This window comes from Dreissena polymorpha, chromosome 3, assembly GCF_020536995.1.
Source record: "Dreissena polymorpha isolate Duluth1 chromosome 3, UMN_Dpol_1.0, whole genome shotgun sequence".
In the NCBI taxonomy this organism is placed as follows: Eukaryota; Metazoa; Mollusca; class Bivalvia; order Myida; family Dreissenidae; genus Dreissena; species Dreissena polymorpha.
The window spans coordinates 126,442,428-126,464,311 of record NC_068357.1 but is presented as its reverse complement, the minus strand read 5'-3'; the positions used below and the strand labels follow the sequence as shown (position 1 = coordinate 126,464,311).

Below are 21,884 nucleotides of genomic sequence, written 5' to 3'. Positions count from 1 at the left end.
TTCAAAACATCTAAAATCAAATAAGGCTCACATAGATTCCATTGCTGAAGCTGCGTTCTCTTTTTTGTTTTCAAATGAAAAAGAGACATCAACAGTTTTCAGCGATGTCAAATTGTCAGACTTTTTGCTTCCATCTGCAAAAGAGTTCGCACTAAAATCAGGGTTATTAACCAAAAGGAAATCTAAAAAAGCTACTGATACGACTTGTAGGTTTGTCCACAAAACTTTTCAGGAATTCTTAACTGCTTATCATATCGCAAACAATGCAGACGCTGTGGATGACGTCGTTTCCGATTATCTCAAACGCCATAGCAATTCATATCTTGATATATCTCAAATGTTCATTTACCTGTGTGGCTTGAACATCTCGGCAGCGAATAAACTATCTGCACTGATGAATGAGCACGGCTTTGATGGCAATTATCATCACCCGACCGTCCAAGAGAACATCTACCAACAATTGATCCTTTCCGGCTACAGGGAGGCTATGGCCAACAAGAACACCCCAATACATCTGCATATGAGTCACTTTGACTTCAAAAATGATTATGATGCTGAAGAGTTGTCTCACATTTGGGCACTGAACACGTTACGTGCACAATCTTTAGCCATTGATTTGTATAGAACTAGTGTAATAATATGTGCACAAGACGCGTTGTCTACTCGTTGTCAGAAATCTGGACCTGTTTCTTTGCCTGCATGTGATGATCCTGGTCCCTCTACACTTACACGAAAATATTGGGTAGAACATGGGTCTTCATGTTGTGTGGTGTTTGATTTGTCATGGTGTCACAACCTGGAACGGATGACTATCGGGTGTAATGCAACAGTGCAACCAAGTGCACTAATGGGTCTTAACAGGTTGAAAGATCTGCGGTTAGTTGGAGGTTGTAAATGTAGAAAGCTTGACTTGTCACATCATGATCACCTAGTATCAATTACTCTTCACGATGGAGTTGGTTTATTACCACTCTCTGTTAATAATTATAAAAGTCTTAAATGTATTGAAATATATACAACTTATGACGGACTGGATTTGTCGCTGTTTGAAAATTTATTTTCGATAGCAATCAGCAATACGGTGAAATTGTTACCAAAACGACCTCTCATTCATAACAAACACAAACTGACTAAGATTGCCTTAAATGGATTTGATTTGACCAGTGTTGACAATAAAGACAATCATACATGGTGTCTATTAAACGGTGAAGATTCAGTACAGTGTGCAGACTATACTCCAGTACTGCTCAATATAGCATGCATTGACTTGCGTGAAGTCACAGTTTCCTCAAACTGGCTACGCAGTCTGCTCAGAACGCTGCTGACACTTGATCATAGGGTGAGGTGTAATCTGGTAGATTGTATTTTAACTTCACTCGATCATGAGGTAAAGGGTAGGCTGCCAGGCAGTCACATAGGATCATCTGCAGAGAATGCAGGCAGCATTCCATTTGAAGGTATAAACTTAAAGATAAAAACGGATTTAAACAAAACATGTGCAATCGAAGTGAGCAACTTAATCTGGCAAAACTGTCTATGGGAGACTCTGCATGGTCTGGATGTCAAGAATCTGAGTGTAAGGCCTCCACCTTTGACTCAATCTTTTGCATCCTGGCATCGTGAACCTCAAATGTCACAGTCACTAGAATCCCTCTCCCAGCTAGAAACGCTTAGAGTTAATTTATCTGAATATATCGACCTGCAGCTTCCCCCGTCATTGAAGCATTTGATATGCTCTTTTTATTCATTGCTTCCTTCACAACTCAGCGACCTTGTGAACAAACTGTTGACATGGACTCAATCAGTTGAGTGTAGATTGGAATTCGTTTGTATTGATAAAAGAGATAAGAACTGGTCCCAGAAGATTCCACCAGAGGAATATATGTCCATCAAACAGAATCTCGAAGCACTGGAGAATGTTAAAGTGAAACGATTTCGAATATATGAATTTGCACTTAGCACTAAGACCTGGTCTCTACGTGACAGTGTTGGGGTTGATGATGATGATGATGTTGATGGGGGCAAAGCATATCAGTATTCAAAATATCATGCATCAATTGACGGCCTTGGTCGCATATCAATGCGAATTCAGATTAACTGTGTTAAAAATCCAGACTTGACCAAATGAAGTAATATATGCGACTACAAGACTATATAAGATGGATCATCCGGAAATATGAAAACTTCATCATTTATGCTCAGTTATTGATTTAATACAAAAACTAATGAACATACATGTAAGTGTAAATACCTTAAATTAACGAATAGTTTTACTCCTTTACCATTTATCATCTAGAGGTGACAGACGATTAAAATAAGTCACCACGGGCAATCCGGAGCACGTCAAATAAGGTTCAGTGATGTTTTCGTCGCTTGTTTTGTAAGCACTTTTAGGCGTGCATTTTATGTTCTCTTTTTATTATGGAGATTTTAATCCCCCGTCAAAAGGATAGAATTGGTGTCTGTCCGTCAGTGATGTTATTAATGGTGTAGTTCTCCTATAACAATTAGTTATTTCAAGAAGATATTAGAAGTATGTGTTATATTTTTTTCATACTTGTTATAATGGAAATCGTGTTGATGAGTCGCATTACATTTATATTCCACAATCTTTTTAATTAAACATATTCTAAAAAGATTTTGATATAATCTTTATTCAATAAAACATATTCACAACGAAAACATATAAAACAGTATATTTATTTCTGGATCATCCCTCTTTCATGTGTATGATATATTTCCCGAACATTGTTTCATTATGTGTAAATAATTGCATACATATTATGAACAAACAACAAAATTAAGTGTATATTGAATGCGACTTCAAATCAACCATGTTAGAAATACAGCCATGAGTAATTAAAGTAATACATGCGACTACATGACCCCACTATAATGTTAACACGTTTGTTGTACATTTCTAGAACTGCGTTATGTATGTACAAAATAAATTTGTAGAGGACTGTCACTATATGACTATCTGTATATTGTATTGCTCATTATAATCTCATTGTTTTTTCATTTCATTCATACCGTGTTTCAGATATTTTCATCATTCTATATGAAAGATAAAGATTCTAGAAACAGTAGTCAATACTCATTTAATTTGCATGCTTGCTTGAATAATTACAAATATTGTCAGTTGTATTTAATTCTTGTGGCGAGGCGACTTAACATTCCTCAATATATACCATATGTCTCTTTGGTAATGTAATGCCATTTCTTATTGTTGTAATTCTAATCTATATCATAATATGATGCAAATGTTATGATTTCTGCTGAATTGTTTTGAATGTTGTTATTATTTCTGACGATGGTGAATATGATGATTTTGATGATAATGTGAAGATGAGAATTATAATAATTCTAAATGATGATGACGAATGTGCAAATGATATGACAAAAATAACGAATAAGATGACAGCGATGAAGTTGCTGTTGTTGCATGTGATGATGACAACGACAATTATGATGATGAGATTGTGGTGGTGGTGATGATGATGATGGTGTTGAAGGTGATGGTGATGAGGGGAAACACTCTTTTTCTTCTCAAAATTTCAATTTTAAAGATGGATTTAGATTCTGTTATTTAATAACTTGTATTCCAATCCAGTTCTGGTTTATGCAAGTAAATAAATATGTCTAATAAACTTCATTTTTAATCCGATTGTTGCTATCTGATTTATGCACTGGCGGAGTGTATTCCACGTGAAAAAAAACTTTAACTATGGATCCCGTTGTAAAATTTATATTAGTTGAACTGTAACAGTGTTGACCATATTTTAAAGGTAAAGACATTGAACTCAAACGAAAGAGTGCCATCATCGTTTACATGTTTTACCAATATACTGGTATCTTTAAATGTCATTTTTATACGACGGTTTTTTTTCAAAATGGGACGTATTATAGTTTCACCCTTGGCGGGCCGGAGGCGGCGTCCACAGCAGTGTCCGCTCTCTAATTCAAATAGTTCCCATCCGATCTTCACCAAACTTGGTCACTAGTTGTATCTTGACAATAGCTAGGTCAAGTTTTAATATGGGTCATGTCGGGTTAAAAACTAAGTCACAAGGTCACTTAGAGCATTTCCAGCATTAAGCATTCGAACGGGCGTATCTTGTGACAATCTGGCACTCTTGTTGACGATGCTGCTTCAGCAGCTCGTCTTAGTAATACCATGATAACAAATTTCACAATGGCGACCTACCTAAAAGACCAAGCCAATTAAGTAAGCTAAATTTTCTTAATCGGCATACCTTGCTGATTATCATTGAAATATGGAAAACAAAAACAACAATTGGCAAATGTCAAAGAAAATGTTTAAATTATTAGGAAGCTCGATAATAACAGTGGAATTCGATGTTAATTGTGCAAAGTAGAGAACTTTACTTGTATGTGGTGCCGTTTGATAGTGGAATCGTGCCATTTTCAACATTGTTCGAAGTCATTGAACTGAAGGTGGAGCTTAATGGATCAGATTCCCATGCATGGGTACTACTTCCCCGTACCCCGGGTACTTTGAAGTATACTTCACCGTACACCGATTTTCAAATGATACTTTTGGGTACCCCGGTATCCTTACAGGTACCTTTCCTAATAAAAAAAATCGTACCCAAATTTTTTTTTCGTACCCAAATTTTTTCGTACCCATTTTTTTTCGTATCCAATTTTTTTTCGTTCCCAAATATTTTTTAGTTACCAATTTTTTTTCGTACACAAATTTGTTTTCGTACCCAATTTTTTTTTGGCATAATTTTTAAGACCGAGCCAGTCCGATTGAGTTGTCTAAATTTTCTCAATCGGCATACCTCGCTGCTTTCAGGTAAATAAATCTAATTTAAGGCGAGTGCAGTGTCATAGAACGAAAACTATTGCACCACAACCCTTAAACTCTTGACTTAAACCTTAACATACTTTATCGGGGTGGATGACTGACTAATTGCCAAAACTCTGAATGGCTCCTTTGCAGAAATATGCCTCTTGTTCTTAATAAAGTTTTACAAAGAACTGTGGATTGTCTAAACGTTCATGTACACTGCAGCTATGCCAAATATTTAATTAAGGATGCGGATAAATGACGAGCAATAAAAATTATACAATTATAGTGATGTAGATAAACTTAAATTGATGCTTTTATATCCATACTCTTCAAAAGCATCTTCACGACACCAGTACTGTCAGTACTTTTATTATAATAAGCAGCATGTTGTGTACCTTTTCCATGGATGCTGATTGCGTTACACATATTGTTTTTAATCACAATTAATACTCTTTTTCTTTGCTTTCTCAGTAAGTTAAATGTGACGTTAAAAAGGTTTTAATAAATAAATCTTGTAATAAAGTTCAAGAAGTTGTTTATTTAAATGTCTGTTTAAAGGTTTTGCCATTGTGTTATGCACTGCCGCTCAGTTGAGAGTCTCGTGTAAAAGGTGTGAAGCATCTAATACACTTCGGCTCAGTGTTAAGTCTCTGTGAAAGACAAGTTGGTAGGCTAAGGTCAAGAGCGAATTCGAACCTAAATAGAATTTCAATATAATTCTGGATAATTATTCAAATTTTCTGATTATTTCAATCTTTCATATTCGTTGCATGCATTAACCAAAACTTACCAAGATGGAGATACAAAGAACCTTGTTTGATTAAAAGCATTACACATGACAATTTCATTTTGGGTTAAGTATGCCTGCCCTAAAAAAAAAAGTTCATGGAATTTTAAAAAGACTACAAACGCACATGATTTTGCAGAAAAGCAAATGTAATGCTGGTTTGCATTGTATGATCCAAATATGCAGTTGATATGACACAAACAAACACAAACATTCATGGTTGCTAATGAGACCCTGTTGCTATGCCCAGTTGCTATGGGGACGACCCATGATCTGGCATTCACCAATCATCATCTCCCCAGCCGGACCCCTCAGTTTCCTGAAATAACAAAGAATAAAAAGTATATGGAAGCTCTAGTCATTAACAGAAATCTACAACAAAGTCCATTGTCAAATAAGACAAGCAAAAGGTATTTTAACTTTATAACTGCAAACTAGCTCCTATTTCAGTATTGTTTAATAGCAAAAATGCACAGCACAACTTTGCGACTTCAATTGATGTTTTAAATTTCATCATTTTTCTAAGTTCATTTCTGAGACGGAATGTGTTGAAATAAATAAAACATAAACCTTTAGACAAGGCCGAGCCCTATAAAATATACTTTTGTCGGTCTCTAAGAAAACCGGTCTCAATGCATTTGTGTAAAATATCGTCCCAGATAAGCTTTTTCAGACTGCACAGGCTAATCTGGGAAATAATTTAGGCCTAAACTGGATTTAAATTTAAATGTGGCTTTCTTTAAAAGAACAAGATGTGTTTGTGAAACACTATGTCCCTTTTGAGCGATTTTGACCCATATATTTTACCTTGAAGGATGACCTTGACCTTTCACCACTCAAAATGTGCAGCTCCATGAGATACACGATTTACCGAGATACACATGCATGCCAAATATGAAGTTGATAATTTCAATAGTGCAAAAGTTATGGCACATGTTAAAGTTGATGCAAACCAACAAACAGAAAGGGCAAAAACAATATGTCACCCAGTATAGACTGGGGGACATAAAAATTCCATTAAAGCAGAAGTGTTGTACCAGATCAGCCTGTGTAAACTGCAAATGCTTATCTCGCACAATCCTTTAGGCACATGCATTTAGACCGGTTTTCCCAGAGACCGGCTCATTTATCTTTGATTTAAAAACAAGATGATACAAAAATACAAACCTCCAAGTTTGCTGCTGCGACTCCAAATAAGGATGGTTTCAAATAGTTTCACTTTCACTTACTGTGTCCATTCCTTTACTCTAGAGATGCGCGCGCTGTACCACTGAGCCACATCCATATATTTGTGATATTTGCACGTTGATCTCGAAATCGCGATTCTGTTTTGTATATTAGAAACGATATTTTTTTAAGTAAAAGTCTTAAAATTAATGTTATATACAACTGAAGGAAATAGCAAACGCAATTTGATCATTTTTTCCATTTATTACAATATCCTTTCAAACACAGTTTAACTAGCATCTATCAATAGTACATACATGTCAGTCGGTATTTCAAAGGACACAGTCCAACTAAATCGTGTAAAAATTTACTATGTTTTAATATGCTAACATTGAACGAAGTTTGTTGACAGGAATTTAACAAATCTAAACTTTGTAACAACACTACAGAGCGAAATATGAGTCCTGAATCGTCCAACTATAGATACCTTTTTATCCACTTAAAATACAATTTTGTACATAGCTATAATGACAACCCAATTGTACATATTATATACGTTTATGTATTTTGTGTTAATGTTGTGAAAACTCGTTTCAATAAATATATATTTTTTTAAATCACTTACCGTAAACGTTTTAAATACAATTAATATTTGAACAACATTTAGTACCAACTAGCTAGAGCCTTATAAAGATATTTAAGGTAACATTCTAAACTTAAAATATTAAATGATAATTTTAGTGATCATATTGCAAACTAATATAACTTGCAACTTTGAAATTAAAGTCAGTGCTGTGTTAGACAATATATATATATATATATATATATATATATATATATATATATATATATATATATATATATTATAGCATAAACTATAATTATTCTTGAGATCAATTGAACTTAATGTATACACAGCTAACATATGCATGATTAATATTAAAATTAGATGGATATAACGTATATAATTAAACTGAAGATATTAATCAATACTACAAATTTAACCTACATGAGTGTGTTTTTAATAATAATAGAGTTATCATTTATATAATTTATAAAATCATATTTCTGAAAACATGTAGACATTTTGGACCATACAATTAAAATAGTTCATTAATTGATGTAAAAATTAATGTTTCGTGATACAATAGTATAAGAAAGTGAAAATAACTTCAATCAAGCTAAGATATCCATTTATTCTAAAACAAAATATTGTTTATTAATTAACAAATAGTTAGTATAAGCAAAGCTTTCTGCTTTAATTGAAGAGACAAATCTACTGCTTTAAAATAATAAGCTACCTATGCTAGCTAAACGTGCACCTCATTTGAAACCATAATTAATATTTACAACAAATGAATTGTATATTAAACCAACTTGTATGTAAATACCATTTAGAAAATTAACATAGCTATGTTTGTAAATCATTTTAATACTTTTTTATAACCTGAAAAAAATATGTATTTTATTCAACAAATATCATTTCTGAAAAGATTTTTTTTCTTAAACAAAATCATACTTTTTTCTCAAAAGAATGCTTTTATTTTTCTCAAAACAAAACATGCTTTTTCTAATAATAATAATACATACAAGTTGATGGGATAACCAAAACCAATGAATGATGGAAACCAAGTATATACTTTTTCTGACACAGGGGAGGTAATGAAATATAAAGAACATGAGATTTCTTAAATTCTCCAAAGAGGTCTCCCTTTCTGGCTTCATTGTGTTGTAGTAGGGGAGACCACTGTGAAAAGTTTGACTACTTTCTAAGATGGAGTTACTGTTCCTTAATGTTAATCACCACAACCCCGAACAATTCTATTATCAAGTACAGCTGACCAAAAAACACATATTTTACTTCAAACTATACCATTTCAGAATCCTCGTAATGAGTGATATTCTTTGCGAATATATGAATCTATAAAGTCGAGGTTGCAGCTGTTAACAGTACAAAACTATGCAGATTCACTCCAAGTGTGTGCATGAGCCTCAAAGACACAGACCAAAATGGTGAAATTACTTCACAATGTTTCATACAATTTATAGTGGATATTGTCATTAACACACTAAAAAAGCAACATATTTTTTGTTGTTGTATGCTATTTAGTATTTTTTTATGCATTAAAGAATTCAAGCAATTTCAGTGAAGCAAGGCTTTATTTCTTCATATTATTTCTATTTCAATTTGACGCAACGTGGAATAAAACACGTCACAACTCAATATTGACTTCCCTTTGACTTCATTAACTATGTTAGATTTAATATCCATGTATGTTATTTCGCGTTACCCATACTGTAAATTTACATATTGTTTCAAATTAGGAAAATAACTAACACTGACACACCACACTTACACAAGACAAACATATAATATATCATGCCCCACATTGTGGTGTGGTCATTGCATTTTCCAAACACCATTTTATACATTGGGAGTGGGTGGGGGAGAAGTATGACAAACATTGGCCCTTAGGAATTACCCCTTTCTCCTTCCCTTTTCATTGAAAACTTAGACTTCTAAATTATGCCTTTTGGATATTGTAAGAACTCTGTTTCCATTTAGTAATTTGCTTTTTGATTTACCATGGGACATATTAGATTAGCAAAGCAGTGTACTAGTTTTGTAATATCAACTGTTATCCAGTGCTAATTAAATGTTCCCAGACTTAGATATGTATTTTTAGGCATGTGTAGTCCCTTAGACAGTTAAATTTAATTAAAGACCTTTCTTAAGGCCCGGTCACACCGCCAGAACTTTGCTGGAGCGTTCCTTGAACGGTATGAAGAGGGGCCGAATTTCGGCAACGCTCGTCACCGCGCACAAAATGGGGACAAAAATCGACAACACGGGCGTTGCCAAAGCGGTGCACCGCTGAAGCCAGCGTTGGTTTAGCGTTGGTTTAACGGTATCGAGCGGTAGCGAGCTTTGGTTTAGCTGTGACGCGAGCGTTGATAGAGCGGCGTTCTTCGCATGCGCGCGTCGGCTCGGCGGGAGTTTAAAGTTGGTATAGCGGCAAACCGCTTCTGACTACGGAACTAAACGGATCGCTTTGATAGACGTTCTGATAATTGTTGATAGAAGTCAATAGTTGAAGTTCATCATGCCACGTAGACAAAAGAAGTGGAAAGCTGGAGATGGAGAGGCAGCATTCTGTAGAACTCTGAGCCAGAGTTAGGAGGAGCTTTACAGGCCACGTGCTTGCTATCAATGGCACCAACTGTGTGGGGAAACTTCCATCTCTGGTATCATTTGTCAGCCAGGTCTCTCCATCCTTGTTCAGTTGTTGGGCAAAACAACAATTCATCTGTGTACTCCTCAATGATGACCTTTACCACTTCTCTAACTACCACCCTGATGGTGTTGTGGGGAACCCTCCAGGCGTATTGCATGTTTCTGTAGGTGTTACCAGAGGCCAGGTGCCGTAGGGTGATTGCCACTTTGAGACCAGGTTCCAGGCTTGGTCGGTAATTGGTGTCTTGTTTGGTCAATCGGGGGGTAAGCCTCTGTACAACTTCATCAAACATGGCTTGTGGCATCCTCCTAAAGTGATGGAAGGCTCGTGGATCCTCATTCCTCAGCTCCACCATCAGCTTGTTATACAGTCCATGTTCAGGCCTTCTCAGTATTCACTTTCTGACCAACACAACTCTGTCTCTCCTTCTTCTCTCTCTACTCCTTCTGTCAACAGCTTGTTGCAATCTGAGGAGGTTCTGATTCTGCTGCTGGACTAGTGCACCAATCACAACAAGTCTCACATCATCCATGGTAGATCACTTTTACTGTAACTGAGCAAATTAAAATGAGGTCTGCACTCAACGGTAGCTCGATTTTAAATGGACTCCTGACTCATTTCTCCCCGTATTTATAGCCAAATTCTGGTCCCGCTCCAACACCTCAATACCAACGCCAAACCAAAGTTCATCACTGCAATGGATCGCTACTTCAACGCCCGACACCGTTCCAGCAATTCCGTGTCCGTTTAATAAACGCTTACAACCGCTCCACCAAAGTTTGTGCAACGTTTAATCACCGCCCGGGCAAAGCTTGCGAAGCAGCGGTTGTCCAGCATTCAAGATTTCTGCGTTGGCCTTGCGGACCCAAACGTCCGCGAACTTGCGTCTAGCGGTGCCAAACTTTGACTGTGCGTTGGTAGAACGGTGGTGAACATTGTCAGAGCGGAAAATTGCCCGCTCCTCACCGCTCGCAATATTTTGTGCAGCTCAAAACTTTCTGAGCGGTAGGAGGAACCATCAGCGGTGACCGAGCGTATACGGCGTTGCCTTAACGGTGGCCAACTTCTGTTTAACGGTCGTGAACGGTAGCGAGCGGTGATGATTGTTTTTCACCGCTACAGGAACGCTCAAGCAAAGTTCTGGCGGTGTGACCGGGCCTTTAGACTCAACTTGTAAAGGCTATATTTCTAACCCTTAAATACTGATAAGCAGCAAACAGCAAAAAACCTGAACAGACTGCAAGTTACTCGCAGGCTGTTCTGGTTTTATGCTGTTTGCACTTTGCTTCTGAGAGGGAAAGGGTTAAGTATAACATTATTTTTATAGATTTTGACAAGCCTTTACTTACATTCTGAAAAAAAAACAAATACATACTCTAACAAAAAATATAATAATTGTTCACTGTTTGAAAAGGTCACAGTCAGATTAAGTTTTGCTGAACTAAACAAATTTAGCGAGTTGGTTAATTAGAAAATCCTTTTTATTAACAATCTCAAGTGTTAAGACAAAACAATTTTAATGTGAAAAAGTTTTCCAAATTTCAATATTTGATTGTTTGTATATGAGCAAAGAAGCCAATGTTGTACACACTTGAAATGGATTAGGTGATGGAGTAGATTTTCCTGGACTTGTAAGAAAATGTGAGGGGTCTTTTCAATCATATTAGTGTTAACGTCACATGGTTAATAACAAAAACAGGAACAGTATTTATCATACCTCAGGATTATTACATAACATAAATACATTTAAAAAATCTCAAAATTAAACGATTGTATATAACACAAATGTTTATGATTTATTTTGTAGACCAATATATGTAATGAAAGTCATATGTACATAATGTGACAGACAAAATGCACAGAGTGTTAACATGTATAAATATGATTGTTAGATGACAAAATATTGAATAAACAAATCATATCACAAATATATAGAATTGCCTGTGTAACAAATTCAGTTGGTTAATGTTTAAAATGAATATTAATGAAAAACATTATAATAATAATTTGTTTGTACATCACCAAAAGTACTTTAAACATTGTAATAATAATGTGTTTGTACATGAACAAAAGTACTTATATAATATAAATATGAATACATGTTGTGAAGTCAAAAACTTTAGATATTTTTTTTTTTATAAGATACGAAGTCGATCATGTAAATAATACATTTCTCGATTTAATGTATTATAAATACTTTTGTTTTCTGGGTACATTTATAAAATGTTGTTTTCACATTAGGGCCAATTATGAGCGATTCCAATTTGATGACTAAATCCCTTCCATCAAAAGTTGGGTAAACATTTGAATGACACCATATTATATGCATACAAATAACACATGTTTAAAAACAGTTTCTATCGACATCAACAGTGCTGCATGAAACAAAACATATACAACAAATAATAATGATTTCTACATATCTGGGTGTTCAGTTTAGCACTATTTCACATACATATGTGTGCTGGAGAAATAAAAGATTAGAAGAGCACAAAAAGCATCCAAGCACATTTCAAAAACAGACTTCAATCAAACATATCTGAGTAAGATATCAGCGACCTGTTTACAATACAGTGTTTGATGATGTTATAGTAATTAAATAATGTAAATTATATTAGAAAAAATAGTAAGTATACTATTTTTTCACTTCATATACCAAACATTCATAAGGTATTCAAAATGTGACCACACTATCAGTACAATTTTTTTAGTCAATCTGTAGCAGCTACCCCAATTTGTAAAAAAATATAAAAAATATATACTTAATAACAAATACAAAATAATAAGTCACTAAATCCAGTAAGTCCATTTTTATATAAAACCACAATAACATATTCAACACTTTATCAATTAAGAAAGGAGCACACTATCACATATTGTAAAATTATCACACATTATCACATTGAAAGCTTCACGTATAACAATGTTTCTAGCAAATTAGCTCATAACTAACAAGTTAAACTAACTAACAAGAACGTTTCAATATACCAATATATAATATGTACATAAACTTGCAATGTTACAATCAACACTGGACATGGATCAAACGAGGTCAATTAAATAACCAATAAAATATTGACATGATATGCAAAAATTGTAAAAAGTATTTTTAATTTGTTATTAAATTTGGATTGGTTTGCTACTTAAGGAATAATTCTCTATTTGTTAACAAAAATAAATGTAGGACGGCAAACCACATGTAACATTGCAATTTAAAATCAGCAGCGCTTTGCAAAACATAACAAATATACTTACAGACAACATAACAATAACGTATTCAATACAAAAGCCTCAATGATTCTAAATATCTAGTTTTCTTCAATCACATAACAAATTCTTATTAAAAACCAAACAAAAACATACACATAACCAACTCACTAAAATATAGAGAATTTATGTTTCATTATTCAACTTACAAAATTCATTAAAAGTTATAATATTTATATATAATAATTGAAAATAAAGTAGATAGAATAAAATAATATATTGTTCTTGCCAAGACAAAACCAGTCTAAATGTAAATATGAAAAAATTATGCGCTACACAAAATTAATGTATTAAAAAAAACATCACCATGCAATATCACAGTCTGATCAAATGGAATGTTACATTTATTTTGGAAGGTATTTTGAATGACTAAAGTAATATGGAACTGAATAAAATGAAATAGATGTAAACAGTAATCATAAATTATGTCACAATGAAATGTTAACTATTTTTAACCCTCTCCTACTTAGATAATTTATTATTATATATTTTGATGAATATGTAGTTCCTTAGAATGTTAAATTTAATTAAATACCTTTCTTTCTAGAATAAAGTTTTAAAGGCCCCTTTTCCAACCCTTAGATACTGATGAGCAGCAACCAGCATAAAATCTGAACAGACTGCGAGTTTCTGGTTTAATGCTGTTTGCACATAGCCTTTTTCACTTTGCTTCTGAGGGTGAAGAGGGTTAAAGAGCATGCTAAGCTAATCTCTGGGTATGAACGCAATAAAAATTAAATAATATGACAAATAAATCACACAAACACTTTTACATCTGAAACATTTATCCACAATTTTATAGAAATTTCCTTAAACATATCTTAACACATATTTTGAAAACTGTAAACATGACACTTGGCTAAAAAAAATAGAGGCCTGAAAATATGTTGTGCTAAAGATTGTGTCTTGTGGTTTAATTTAATTTATCCCCTTCATACTTCAATATTCAACAATTGATTAACAATTCTGTCCCTTCATATAAAAATTTGGAAATATGTAAAATGTTTTTTTTGATTTACATATTTCAAGATAATTTATTGAAATTTTTTTTTTAACTATTCTTATTTAATATATTTACTTATTGGTCTGATGTTATCATTTAAAATGTCCCTTATTAAAAAATATTTTTAAGTTATAAGTAAATTCCCCTCAATACTTCATTTACGCTCTTTTCAATCTAAATTTTATCAACCAAGCACTAGATTCCAAAATTAGTTTGAAAACACACCTTTGATCAAAAGTGATCAATTTTCTTCACTTTACCAGAATTAGACAGCTATGATAGAACTTTCTGCAACCTGCTGTTTTCTGTGTGTTACTCTCGATCTACTAATGAAAATAAATTAAATAATGTCCAATCAGACGTATAACATTTTAACTTTCCGTGAAACGAATGGTGTTGGCATAGATATTATACTGTCATACTACATTATTTATCGTATATATCACTCTGAACCAATAAAAATCAAAATTATTTTTTTAATCCTAAAGATTACATTTTTATCTTGCCCTTAATTGAACAATACTGGTATTGATATAAAATTGTCCAACCAGATGATTTCTTTTTTCTAAATCTCCACCAATGAAAATAAAATTTTGCCCAATCAGATAGACAACATTTTCTAGCTTTCCCGGAAGTGTACGGTGTCAAAGATCTGATTGACTTCCTGTATCTGGACGTTGATTCTCATCTGCTTCATGAGTTCTTGGTGCCACATTCCAAGATGGCGGATCTCCGGGACAAGGGCAAATAACTCTGAAAGACGCGATTTTACATTCAAGACCTTGGCTGAAAGCAAAAAAAAAATTTTTCGGAAAAGATTAAAAAAAACAAAAGATGTGTTCGTCAGAAACACAATGCCCCCTATTGCGCTGCTTGGAATTTTTTTAATATTTTTTTTTACATTTGACCTTGAAGAATGACCTTGACCTTGAACTTCCACCACTCAAAATGTGCAGCTTCATGAGAACGCCGCTTTGATTTTTTTTTTATCATTGAGCTTGTAGGATGACCTTGACCTTGAACTTCCACCACTCAAAATGTGCAGCTTCATGAGATACACATGCATGCCAAATATAAAGTTGCTATCTTCAATATTGAAAAAGTTATGGTCAATGTTAAAGTTTTCGGACGGACAGACGCCATATATTTGACATTTGACCTTGCAGGATGACCTTCACCTTCACCTTTCACCACTCAAAATGTTCAGCTCCATGAGATACACATGCATGCCAAATATCAAGTTGCTATCTTCAATAATAAAAAAGTTATGGCCAATGTTAAAGTGTTTTTTTTGGACAGACGGACAGACTGACATTCACACATACTGACTGACGGACAGTTCAACTGCTATATCCCACCCTACCGGGGATATAAAAATAAGCATAACATTTGAAGATTTTAAAAATTTACAATAAAAAAAGAACTCTAATTTGAGAGAGGGATACACCTGTTGAGTACACTCTGAGTATTTAATTTTCAATGAGAACTTTCCGTCACTGTATAGCAAATTGTACACCAATACTGAATATTCCATATAAGAATGGAAGGCTACTTTCTTCAGGGACTTATCTACACCAAGACCTCAATATTAAATAATTTTAATTGTTTAGACAATGAAATTAAAAAAAATATAATCAAATCCAAAGTTAAAATTCACAAAATGATTCAGATTTAATAAAATTAAACAACTCTATGCATCTGGTAAAAACTTTTCAACTCATGTTATCTGAGGCGCAGAGTTTAACAATTATCTAAACATGAATAAGCTATGTTGACAATTGCACATACTAAGCTCGTATGACTTCAGAGCTGCGATAAGCTTTCTGCGACCTTCCTCAATGGCCTCTGGGTATGCCAGGTCAGAAAAGTCTGCAATAGAAACACATGATTTATTATACATCTGTATTGTATATGAAGAATGTACTGGAAACAAGAGCTGTCTCCATCAAAAGACATATGCCCCCGGAAAAACGTTTTTTTCGAAACCTAAACGCAGATTTCGAAATCTATACGTGGACCCTAATTTAAAGGTCAAGGTCAAAGGGGTAAAAATTTGTGTGCTTATGGTAAGGCCATGTCCACATACACATGCATACCAAATATGAAGGTAACATCTAAAGCAACATAGAAGTTATGAGCATTTTTTGAAACCTAAACGCAAAAGTGTGACGGACAGATGGACAGAAAGACGGACAGTGCGATCACTCTATGCCCACCTTTGGGGGCATAAAAAGTGCCTTAATTCATGGGCTTAAAAGTCCCAGATTCACCTTTGCAGGCTAATCTGGGACAACAATTTATGCTCATGCATTTAGCCCTGTTTTCCCAGAACGAGGCTCACATTTCATTATTGATTTACCTCATCCATTGATCAATTGCATTTAGGGCAATATAAAGTATAAACATTTGCATTCTTGGAGGACAGTAGTGAATCTTGTCAATACAAGGAAGTATAAGACAATCAGCTGAATTACTAAACAAAATTTTAATTTTGTGATATAATTTATCAATATTGACTTCATAGCATACTTGAGAAGAGCTTACTGAATGTTGAATTTGTCATCATGTTCATTTTCTATTTGAACCGCTCTCTGGGAAAAACGGGGCATAATGAGTGTGCATGCACGTGCATAAACTGGCGTCCTAAGTTAGCCTGTGTATTCCGCATGGGCTAGTCACCAACGACACATTCGGCTTTTATGGAATTTTTTGTTTTAGTCTCTTCTCAACGAAAATCCAGTCTAGGTGCAAAGTGTTGTCCCTGATCAGCCTGTGCAAACTGCACAGGCTAATATGGGATGACATTTTACGCACAAACATTGAACCCAGTTTTCACAGAACTTGGCTCATATTCATCAAAAGTTGATCAGCTAAAGTTTTAATTGTTGTAGTTGTATTTATTTTGACATTGCGGTCAAGGATAACCCATGAAAGTGCAAGCACTTATTTCCAATGGGGTCCTTTGGGTTTGCTGAAGAGACAGCAAGCAGAAGAGACAGTATTGGGATACAAGGAATCCGGGTGCGATACCCTAGCTCTTTGCGAATAGATACCTTGGTTCTTTTATGTGCTCAGTGTATAGCACCGATACACGCGAGAATTACGTGCGTTTCATACCAGTACATCTCTAGTTGGGTGAGAAACACTTGAAGCATTTCTGAAATTTCCAGTGCCCCGGCCGGGATTTGAACCGGGGACCTCTGGAATGGTAGACCAGAGTGTTACCACTCGACCACCGCACCACCCAAAATCACAATTCAAATGACGTGATTCAATAACTGAATGTTGAAACTGTCATAATGTTAATTTTCTTCCAGTACAATAACAAGTCCCAATAAAATTGTCAAGAATTGGCTTTATTTACATACCTGAGGCCATAAACAACAAGGCTGCCAGCACGGCAACTTCATACACGTTCATATTGGCCGCGTGCACTTTCTTTCCGACCTCTATCAGTTGCTGCCTGAACGGGTAGAAGGGATTCCTGGCTGAGACATTCCAGCTCCAGAAGTGCTGAAAGTTGGTCTCCTCAGGGCCGTACAGCTTGTGGCCCGCCATCAGCAGAGTGGACATGAATGTCACGTTCCTACAGAGGAACGCCTTGTCCTCTGGGTGTATGACACTGAAACCTGCAGACGGAAACACATGTATTAAAAACTCCATTAACACTAAAAATCAACAAATATTTTGCAAAATACCCATAAAAAATCAGTGTTCTTCATAGCAATAACAAAAATGTCAACGCCAAATGTGGTATGGTAACATAGTTGAACCCTTTGCATGCTGGGAAATTTGTCGTCTGCTAAAATGTCTTCTGCTGAATTTCTAAAATAAGCATTTTCTTCATTTTTTTCAAAGAATACTATCAGCATAGCAAACTGTTTGGATCCTGATGAGACGCCACGTTCTGTGGCGTCTCATCTGGATCCAAACTGTTTGCAAAGGCCCTCAAAATTCGGTTCCCGCACTGAAAAGGTTAAACAAGATAAAAACTCTTGTTTTAATTTTTTCATGAGAACTACATCATACTTGCAACGCTGCCTGAAGCCTTACTCGCGTTCGGTCCCAACTGTTTGGATATCATTGTGGGAAATTCACATGGAATATATTGTCAAACTAAAAATAAAAACAAGCATTTTCTCGCACTGGGAAAATAATACTAAATTCATGTGTGTTAAGCACTTTCTGCCTTAACTGTATTTTTTTTGCTAAGAAGAGCTTTTTTTTAATGAAAAATACCACAAAAGCAGAAAGTGTTGTCCCTGATTAGCTTGTGCAGACTGCAAAGGGTTTATCAGGGATGACACTTTTTGCACCTGTTATAAGCCATTGTTTTCCAAATGTGTGGCTAATTTATATTAATTTTGAATTTAAGATTATCTCTCTTGAAACATCATTTTAAATGTTAACAAGCACATTCGTTGAATTGATATCCCCTACCAAATAAAATTGTTATATGGATGGATGCAAATCCCTTGATAAATGTTATAAAATCATTAAGTGTAGGTAATTGATTTTATTGCTGAGATATAATCCATCAAAGTTGCATCATACCAAAACAACAATGGTGAATAACTCTTGTTTAAGAAAGTGTAGGGTTATGGTGCTTGTGCAAGGCAATTCCACTAATTTATATATATATACATCCACAAAGTCTTATTTTGAAATCTTGTATCATATCTGAGATATGGCCCTGCCAAAACAAACAAGAGCACCGCCTTGCGGGTGCAGACCGCTCATCTATTTTCTTTTTAAAGGTGAATGGACTCTCATTTTCAATCACAAAGGAGGGAGGGGTGGAGTGAAGAGGGGTGTATAGTGTGGGGGTGAGGGCATTTATTACATTATCTTCCAAAAATGCGAAAAAAACGCAAAAACAAAAAAATCGGGGGCAGGGGGTAGAAGGTATTCTTGGGTGCGATGGTTGGACGGTATTTTAAACATTAAATAATAAAAATAAATATTTGTGTTTTTTTACCGTTTCAAAAAAAAATCTGGGGGGGGTGGGGTGGGGGGGGGTATAGTTTGAGGGTATGGTGGTAATTTGTGAGATGATCTTAAAAAAAAATAGGGGGGAGGGATTCGGGGGGGGGGGGAGGGGTGGGGGTGGGGGGATTCTTGGGTGCGATGGTTGGACGGTATTTCAAACATAAAATAATAAAAATAAATATTTGTGTTTTTTAACCGTTTTAAAAAAACATTTGGGGGGATGGGGTGGGTGGGGGGTATAGTGTGAGGGTGTGGTGGTCATTTGTGAGATGATCTTAAAAAAAATTAGGGGGGGGGAGGGGGGGAGGGGGGGCACGGGGGATTGTTTGGGTGGAGTCTATTGTGGTATGTCAGGTAAGAGTAGTTTTGTCAAAGTATCAATGAAATCTAATCATAAATAAAGAAGTTATGAAGAAGAAATGGCAATTTTAGCAAAATTTAATAATTTGACCTTGAGAGTCAAAGTCATTCAAAGGTCAAGGTAAAATTCAACTTGCCAGGTTCAGTAACCTCATGATAGCATGAAAGTATTTGAAGTTTGAAAGCAATAGCCTTGATACTTAAGAAGTAAAGTGGATCGAAACACAAAATTTAACCATATATTCAAAGTTACTAAGTCAAAAAAGGGCCATAATTCCGTAAAAATGACAACCAGAAATATGAAACTTGTCCTTTTACTGTACCCATATGATAGTTTGCGAGTGTTACAAGTATTAAAGCAATATCTATGATACTTTAGGGGTAAAGTGGACCAAAACACGAAACTTAACCAAATTTTCATTTTTCTAAGTATAAAGGGCCCATAATTCCGTCCAAATGCCAGTCAGAGTTACATAACTTTGCCTGCACAGTCCCCTTATGATAGTTAATGAGTGTTGCAAGTATGAAAGCATTAGCTGTGATACTGTAGGAATAAAGTGGACCTAAACACATAACTTAACCAAATTTTCAATTTTCTAAGTATAAAAAGGGCACATTATTCTGTCAAAATGCCAGTCAGAGTTACATTACTTTGCCTGCACAGTCCCCTTATGATAGTTAGTTAGTGTTGCAAGTATGAAAGCAATAGCTGTGATACTTAAGAAATAAAATGGACCTAAACACAAAACTTACCCAAAATTTTCAATTTTCTAAGTACAAAAAGGACACATAAATCTGTCAAAATGCACGCCAGAGTTATCTAACTTTGCCTGCCCAGTCCCCTCATGATAGTTAATAAGTGTACCAAGTTTGAATGCAATAGCATTGATACTTTCTGAGAAAAGTGGACCTAAACGCAAAACTTAACCAAAATTTTCAATTTTCTAAGTATAAAAAAGGCACATAATTCTGTCAAAATGCACGCCAGAGTTATCTAACTTTGCCTGCCCAGTCCCCTTATGATAGAAAGTAAGTGTACCAAGTTTGAATGCAATAGCATTGATACTTTCTGAGAAAAGTGGACCTAAACGCAAAACTTAACCGGACGCCGACGCCAACGCCGACGCCGACGCCAAGGTGATGACAATAGCTCATTTTTTTTTTCAAAAAATAGATGAGCTAAAAAGGGAAATAACTCTTCATTTAAGAAAGTGTAGGGATAAGGTTCCTCAGAATGACACATCTCTTCATTGATATAAATACACTCATGAAGTTTCATGTTAAAATCTTGTAAGGTATGTGAAATATTGAAAAGGTACATAATACAAAAAACAAAGGGAAATAACGCTTATTTAAGAAAGTTTAAGATTATAGTTCTTGTGCATGGAACTTCTCTTCATTGATATGTATACACCTATGAAGTTACATGTTGATATCTTACAGAGTTAGTGAGATATAGACCTCAAAAGTTTGTGACAGACGGACGACTGACGGACGGACAACGCCAATTCTATATCCCTCTGCCTTTAGCAGGGGATAACTTTAAGAAAAAGACATTTACAATTGTTCATTAATTTTCAGCATATGAAATAATAGAATTCATTAAGATTTTTCCAATTGTTTTACATTTTAGCAGCACCCTGGGTAATTGGGGCTTAATCCATTTTAGTAAAGAGTTGTCCTAGCTAAGCCTGGGCAGTTTGCACAGGCTAGGCAGGTTTGAAACTTTCTTCTTGTATTGTTTTTTTGTTTGAAATTTCTTCATAGCGAAAAAGGCAACAACATTGTACATATGTTAATCTGGGACGACACTTTATAGGCACATGCATGAAATCCCTGGGGCGACACTTTATAGGCACATGCATGAAATCCCTGGGGCGACACTTTATAGGCACATGCATGAAATCCCTGGGACGACACTTTATAGGCACATGCATGAAATCCCTGGGACAACACTTTATAGGCAGATTCATGAAATCCCTGGGACGACACTTTATAGGCACATGCATGAAATCCCTGGGACGACACTTTATAGGCACATGCATGAAATCCCTGGGACGACACTTTATAGGCACATGCATGAAATCCCTGGGATGACACTTTATAGGCACATGCATGAAATCCCTGGGACGACACTTTATAGGCACATGCATGAAATCCCTGGGACGACACTTTATAGGCACATGCATGAAATCCCTGGGACGACACTTTACAGACACATGCATGAAAGCCCTGGGACGACACTTTATAGGCACA

At 35.2% G+C, this 21,884-nt stretch overlaps 2 protein-coding genes across 4 annotated transcripts in view; both read left to right on the top strand.

The window, feature by feature from the left end:
• The window catches only part of LOC127871331 (uncharacterized), a 205,646-nt gene that overhangs the window by 12,022 nt on the left and 171,740 nt on the right, over positions 1 to 21,884 (top strand). The window lies entirely within an intron of this gene.
• Positions 16 to 21,884, top strand: part of LOC127871328 (uncharacterized) — a 290,977-nt gene continuing 269,108 nt past the window's right edge. For all 3 annotated transcript variants that reach the window (XM_052414135.1, XM_052414137.1, XM_052414136.1), the window contains exon 1: positions 16 to 717. In XM_052414135.1, coding sequence (XP_052270095.1) covers positions 338 to 717 — 380 coding nt within the window. In that variant the 5' untranslated portion in view covers positions 16 to 337. The remainder of the gene's footprint in view (positions 718 to 21,884) is intronic.